The following is a 7,556-nucleotide window of genomic DNA, read 5'->3' on the forward strand; positions in this document are numbered from 1 at the left end:
ATAAAAAATAATTAAACTGATCACTAAACTGCATAGCGAGGAAAAAAAAGTCAAAACGCCAGAATTGTTTCTTTGATCGCTGCGACATGGCATTAAAATGCAATAACGGGCGATCAAAAAATCGTATCTGCACCAAAATGGTATCAATAGAAACATCAGCTCGACACTCAAAAAAAAGAAAAAAAGCCTTCACCCATCCCAAGATCATGAAAAATTGAGACGCTACGGGTATCGAAAAATGGCACTTTTTTTTTTTTTTTAAAGCAAAGTTTAGAATTTTTTTCACCACTTGGATAAAGATCCTAGACATGTTTGGTGTCTGTGAACTCATCATGTCCAGGAGAATCATAATGGCAGGTCAGTTTTAGTTTTTGGTGAAATAGTAGAAAGCCAAACAAAAAAAGTGTGGGATTGCACTTTTTTTGCAATTTCACCGCACTTGGAAATTTTTTCCCATTTTCTAGTACACGACATGGTAAAGCCAATGATATCGTTCAAAAGTAAAACTCATCCAGCAAAAAATAAGCCCTCACATGGCCATATTAACGGAAAAATAAGTTATGGCTCTGGGAGAAGGGGAGCAAAAAACAAACGCAAAACCGAAAAGCTCCGGGGGTTAAGGGGCTAAATTTATTTTTAAAAAAATCAAAAAGAGTATTTCAAGGCTAATATTGTCTGCCTAGTAAAGTGTTACTAGATAGAAGATTGATTATTGTGTGTCCATATAACGAGAGGACGTTAAAGCAGTTATAAGTAAATCCAATAAAACCGTGACTCATTAGTTTTCTTATCAAGTTCACCAAAAACACAACTCAGGTTAGTTGGGTTCTGATCCAAGTGGTTAAATGCTGCTGTATGGGTCAAGAACTTTTAGTTTGGGCTGAGAGATTACCAGTATCTACACGTATTTTCATTTAAATAAAACAAAAGCGTAAAAGCCATTCGCAATATTTGGTTCATGTGAAGACTTCTCCTTGAAATTCAGTTTCTGGGCATGACTAGCAGATACCAAAACCTGCCCATGTCTCTCATTCATGGACTTTTTGCTTATAAAAAAAAAAGAAGCAAAATTCATATTTACACCCTTGGTAAAACAGCATGGTCACATATGCACTGACGGCCAGCCATAATCTAATAATTCAGAAACCACTACAAACTAATAAGAGTCATGCAAGATTTTGAGCTCACCATATCTTTACCTCGCAAGATCTAAAGGATTTCAACTTCCGAACCCAAATCAAGGTTGGTGTTGTCAGACGTAATCAGTAGTGTATCACTGGACCGAAACATGGCTTCCTCTGAGGCATCGCCTATGATGATGATGCTCTCTATGTCCCCTCGGTTCTCCACCACAAGATACTCATCTTCTCCTTCAATGACGATTAATTCTGTCTCCAAATGTTCCATGTCAACGTTGTCTATAACAGTCTCATGGGAATGTTCAGTCACGTGGTCTTCACCCCATGGAAAGTCGAGAAAGTTCATGACTATGTTCACTGAACTCCTGGTGGTGGGGTCTTCAGAGAGCAGGCAATGAAAAAATTCATGAGCATTGACTGAAAATTTGGTCCAGTGTCCTGGAGGTGCATTGTGGTTTTCAAAACGCTGCCAGTAGATAAATTCTTGGAACAGAGGATCGTCTTCTACCGCTCTTTCCCATGGAAAATATCCAGTAAGTATGATGAAAAGAAGTACACCAAAGGCCCATGTGTCAATGCTGGGCCTCAAAACTAGAGCTTCATGTCGTTGCAATTGACAGAGCTCCGGGGACATGAAAGGAATGATGAATGACATCGATGGCACCAGAGAACCGATTGCTTGTGTCAGGCCAAAATCGCTCAACTTAACATGGAAGCAATCTTGGTCCATTAGTAATACATTGTCTGGTTTTACATCTCTATGTACTAGTCCTTGATCATGCATGTATTCCAGCGCTCTGGCCAACTGTAGCGCACAGCGCTTCACCTTCACTTCGGGAATTCCAACCTGGAAAAGTAGAGGAATCCATTAGATACATGATTACTTTACTAGAAAATGTGTATGATCTTAGGGTAACCAGAATTGTACTATATCTCCATGTTTTACATTTAGTTCAGCACGAGATATTGGTAATCAGTGTTTTACAGGAGTGTTTTCTGTGAGTAGTACAATACTTATGGTCGGCCACATTGTACAGTTGCTGACACTGCTCTGGCCCCTTTTTTTTTTTTTTTTTCTTTTTAGTTCAACATCACAGATATTGATAACAAAAGTATTGTACTACACACAGGGAACATATGTTTTGCCATATTCTACTGTTTCTGGTACTGCTCTGGCCCCTCTCCTCTTCAATTCCATTTAGCTCTCACTGGTAGAAGTCACTGCTAACGATCGCGAACTCTCTTGACGCAAGTCTGAGAGCCTCATTTTCAATCTCCTAGACTTAGGGCCCCATCACACATAATCTTGCTAGCGAGATCGCCGCTGTTGTGTCACAAAACTTGTGACTCAGCAATCTCATCAGCGAGATCGCTGTGTGTGACATAGACCAGCGACCGGCCCCCCTGCCAGTGTAGCTGATCGCTGTAGGAAACCACTGGACATTTCTTTTGTCGCTGGTCTCCCGCTGGCCAGCACGCATCACTGCGTATGACAGGCGGGAGACCAGCGATCTGCTGGCAACTGACGTACACATCGGGTATCCAAGGGACGTGCGTTCCTTGGATACCCGATGTGTATGTTAGTTACCAGCATGCTGATGCAGGGAGCTGGTAACTATCGAACACAGCGACGCCACGCGCTCGGTGTCGCTGTGTTGATTGCTGGTGAAGCTGTCTGTGTGACAGCTCACCAGCGATCACATAGCGACTCACCAGCGATCTTGACACGTTGATATCGTTGTCGGGATCGCTGGTGAGTCGCTTATGTGTGACTCCAGCTTTACATTGAGAAGTGACTTCTGATTCTTCCAGCAAACACTGGAGCGAGCCAGGTAGTCACAGCCTTGGTCACATGATGCACAAAAGGTTCAGGATGGCACTGGGCACAGCAGAAGATGGCAACTGGTAAGTATCTTACTACACAAAAAACATCAGTAATGCATAACTGGTGGTGACATGAAGGAAAACCCTATTGGTACTTTAATCTAGGATAGGAATTTCCAATCTCTGACATTCTAGTCTATACAAAATCACTAACAATAATAATAAAGCAAGAAGAGGCAAGTAAGGTTTTTAGCTAGAACTATTGAGCCACATGTTGGAGAACACCTTTCTTGGAGTATTGATAAGCTTTAAAAACTAAACTATAACATTGTTCCTGACTGCACTTCTTTAGAGCGTCTTCAAAAAAAATATGGCCACAATTTTACATAATTAAATTTACAAAAACATTTAGTGATTCTGAAATGCTTACACCGGGTTCTATGAGCGAGTGAAGAGTTCCTGCAGGGGCCAAATCCTGGGTCAGGACGTAGAAGTTATCCGAGTCCACGTAGATGGGGTGGGTATAGATGATCCCTTCATGATCTGATAGGTGGATGGACACACAGAGCTCATTGAGGAAATTTTCATGCTTTGTCCTCGTCTTCTTCATTAATTTAAGGGCCACGTTGTTTCCTTAATGAAACGATAAAAATTTGATATATCAAAGCAAATTCTTTGCAGAAAATGGGCCTTACTCTAAATATTGGTCTTTAACCCCTTAATGCCTTATGATGTGTATATCTGTCAAGATCTCCGGTCATTTATTGCTCCATGACAGATGTATCCGTCATGGTGAGAGCACCGGTACAGAAGCTGCACCATGCGACTTATGTGCAGTTTTGCTTCTGCTGTAACCGCTAGGATCAGTGAAAACACCAGTACTAGCAGATTAACCCCTCATGTACAGCTGTATATGAATCAGAGGCTGGTTTTTTTTTTTTTTTTTTGACTATTCATTGTAGCTTTGAATTAAAAAAAACAAGGAGTAACTATGCTTTCAAAAAAGTACTACAAAGTTTATGCAAAGAATGAATATATAGACAAAAATAAAAATACAAATACATTACATATAAGGCAAGGGAAAAATGAGGGGCTTAGTGGGAACAGGATGACTAGCTCATCTTGCAAGGCCAAGGACGAATAGCAGACATGGGAGTTGGATCATGGATAAATACAGATATTACTACACAAAGTGTAAATATTATTCATACAGTGCCAGTGCCTTGGTATTTCAAAGAACACCCAATATATGGAGAGGTATTGCTAGTAAACCAGTAAAGAATCATATACAGTCAAATTAATTAAGTTCAAGTATTCTGGGAAAGATGATAGCCCCAGAGAGCAGACCTATGCATATATGGAGATTTCATATCACTTAATCCATGCCCTTACCCATGTTGTTCCACTAAGCCCCCCGAGGAAGCCATTGAGAAACGCGTGTTGGGGCTGCGGACTTCCTCATCCGAGTAGGACAACATGGGTAAGGGCATGAATTAGGTGATATGTAATCCCTGTATATGCATAGGTCTGCTCTCTGGGACTATCGTCTTTCCCAGTATACATGAACTTAATTAATTTGTCGGTATAGGATGCTTTACCAGTTTTCTAACAATACTTCTCCATATATTGGGTGTTCTTTGAAATACCAAGGCACTGGAACTTTATGAATAATATTTGCATTTTGTGTAGTAGTAATTGCATTTGTCCATGATCCCACTCCCATGTCTACTGTACATCCTTGCAGGGTGAGCTAGTCGTCATGTTCCCACTAAGGCCTGTTTCACACCAGCTTTTTTGTGTCAGTTAAAATCCGCCAAAATGGCGGAAAGCGGATCCGTTGCTAACTGATGTGAATGGATGCCACCGGACCGTTTTTTTGACGGATCCGATGAATGAAGTATGAGAGAGAGAGATATTTTTTTTTTTTCCAGGCACCAGAACAGACTTTAGGGTTAAATTTCAGGCTGAGTGAAGTCTTTCGGGCATGCGCAGTGTGAAGTGCGGATCCTGCCGCCCGAAAAAACGTTATATGCTCCGTTCGGGCATGTAGGCGGACGGCAAAATTTTGGCAGATCTGCAAAAAAACGGATCCAACGGATGGCCGTCCGTCAAGATCCGCCGATAATGCAACTCAATGGGAAAAAAAGCGGATCCGCCAAACAAAATAGCGGATCCGTTTTTTTGCAAAACGGCAGATCTTGACTGATGGACAAAAACTGAAGTGTGAGAACAGGCCTAAGCCCTTCATTTTTTCCTTGTTTTATGTGTAATGTATTATTATTTTTGTCTCTAATATGTAATGCTTGGAATAAACTATATAGTACTTTTTTGAAAGGATAGTTAGTAGTTACTCCTTGTTTTTTTTTGTTCACTCATTGTGATAGTGTCCATAATACAATACGCTTATCTAGACAGTGAGTCTTAGTACTTTTGATTATATACAATGTTAATATCTGTTCTAGTATTATTGTTTTCACTGGGAGCTCTGCAGTATGATCATGGATGGCCACAGTGATGGAAAAGTTAAATCATTTTTTCTTAAGACCATGCACTGTATGGGATAAAGCGAAAAAATGACTAAAACAAAACTAGAATTCCAGGATTCTGTATTCCCCCCAAAATGTCACCAGTAGAAACAACAATTTGCCCTGAAAAGTTGATTCCCTTCCACTAAGAAAAGATTCTGCAGGTTGATTGGGTATTGTGTTTTTTTACGTAGTATTTTATGTCTTGCTACTCTCACAAAAATACAATCATTTTTTTTTTGCTATCTTCACTATTTAGTGACATATCAACAGGGATCAAAAATGTGATGTAGGATTTTTTAAGCTAAAATGTACAAAAGAATCAAGTAATCAAAAATGTTGTATTTTCCAGAAAATGACATAACTGAAAACTAAATCTTGTCCTGTAAAAAAAAAAACCCTCATAGAGCTCTATATTCAAAAATGGTCAATCTGTAAGAGGCCTATATTTTTTTTTGGTAAAAAGTTAGATAGTTGTATAAGCTCCAAAATGCTGCCAAAGACAAATACAACTCATCCATTAATATCCCAGCTCTCATACAAAATGTTAAAAATACCATGGGTTCTGGAATGACTATGAAAGAGAAACAAATATTTTGTCCTAAAGCCCCCAGCCTTAAGGGGTGGAAAGCTTCTCAAGTGTTTATGGGATTTGAAATTTCTACAAATTTCTAACTTTTATGAAAAATGTAAGTATTAAACTTTCTGAAGGCAATAAACCTACAGTATAAAGCACTGACACTTTTTATGGTATCATCAATTTATGACTAATTCACACTTGTAATGTTCGGGCTTACCTGTCTTCTTCTCACGAGCCATGACCACTCTGCCATAGGTTCCGCTGCCCAGAGTCTTCAACAATTCATAATCCTTCTCTCTAGTGTGGGTGAGCTCAATTGTATGAACGGCTTCCATCCTCGCTTACGATGAAACAAAGATTCAGTTGGGTTTTCTGGAGTAGATTCTGATCCAACGTATCACAAGAGCTGCAATCTCACAACTCGTGAAGTCGCTTCTCTAGCAGTTGAGAGCAAAGAAGACCTTGTAGTATAGATCAACCTCAAATAACTGCAAGGAACTAACAGTCTTTTATGGGCACCATAGCCATGAGATTGAGGTTCCTCCCCTTTTCAAGGACAATAATGTAAGTGACCCTCTAGTCATATGGAAATGGTGAGCTCACTAACAAGTATATTCTGAGTGGGAAGTTCAGGAATAGCCCAGGTATAAAGGATGTCTGGGTGGAGACCATGCCTGATTATTCCTTTAGCTGCCATTTGTTGACTTAACCTAACTAGTTTACTATAGTGTCATTTGTCAAGCAAATACTGTGTGTGAAAACGGCCTAAATCCACCAATACCCTTTAGATTAAACTAATCTACATGCTGTACATAACAAGACACTATATATTCTTTTATGTCAACTAATCATTGTTTTGAAAGGCAGGAGGCAAATTTTTGGAATGATCAAAAAGTTGTGTATCCCAAAACAACACCAATGAAAATGTAGCCATTGATCCTGCCAAAAAAGATGAGGAGCCCACAGGACACATTACTTATGTATGGGAGCATTATTGGTTTAATTGTGGCACCCTTAGTAATATTTATCAAGTAGCACTCAGACACAAGTGCTTATAAAGTAATAATGAGGGGAACTTGGTGCAATTAGAGCCCTAAAATGGCATAACGGGGCTCCCAAGATGTGTTTGCATAGCATGTGTCTCTCCTTCAAAGCAAGAAATGGTTGGGGTCCTCTGGTCTAAATACTGTTCTAGGCATTAAACAACCTGGAGCCAAGACTGTAGTTGGCTACATTGTATCAGAGAGACCTATGCAGCTGCTGTATATAGTGCCTAGGATGTCGTCTAGTCCGGATATATTTTTATCTGCTTCTCAGTGGTCGCTTCCATGCTCATACATTATCATGATTGACATCAGGTCGACACCCGCTCCTGAACTGCTTTTTCTCTGAATCTGTGGTGGTGGGGACATTTTTTTTTATACACTTTGGTAAATTGCACCACTATGATTCATCTCAAAGTGATAGATGTGTACATGATGTCTGGAA

At 39.8% G+C, this 7,556-nt stretch overlaps 1 protein-coding gene across 1 annotated transcript; it reads right to left on the reverse strand.

Annotated features, from left to right (window-relative positions):
• Positions 1-1,209: 1,209 nt before the first annotated feature.
• LOC141098651 (serine/threonine-protein kinase SBK1-like) lies at positions 1,210-6,403 on the reverse strand. The gene is made up of 3 exons (XM_073586622.1): positions 6,286-6,403; positions 3,394-3,596; positions 1,210-1,986 (listed from the first exon to the last, which is right to left on the reverse strand). The coding sequence occupies exons 1-3, from the start codon at positions 6,401-6,403 to the stop codon at positions 1,210-1,212; spliced, it is 1,098 nt and encodes a 365-aa protein (XP_073442723.1).
• Between the last annotated feature and the right edge of the window lie 1,153 nt (positions 6,404-7,556).

This window comes from Dendrobates tinctorius, unplaced genomic scaffold (genome assembly GCF_039654945.1).
Source record: "Dendrobates tinctorius isolate UK_male_01 unplaced genomic scaffold, ASM3965494v1 ptg000093l, whole genome shotgun sequence".
NCBI classification, from domain to species: Eukaryota; Metazoa; Chordata; class Amphibia; order Anura; family Dendrobatidae; genus Dendrobates; species Dendrobates tinctorius.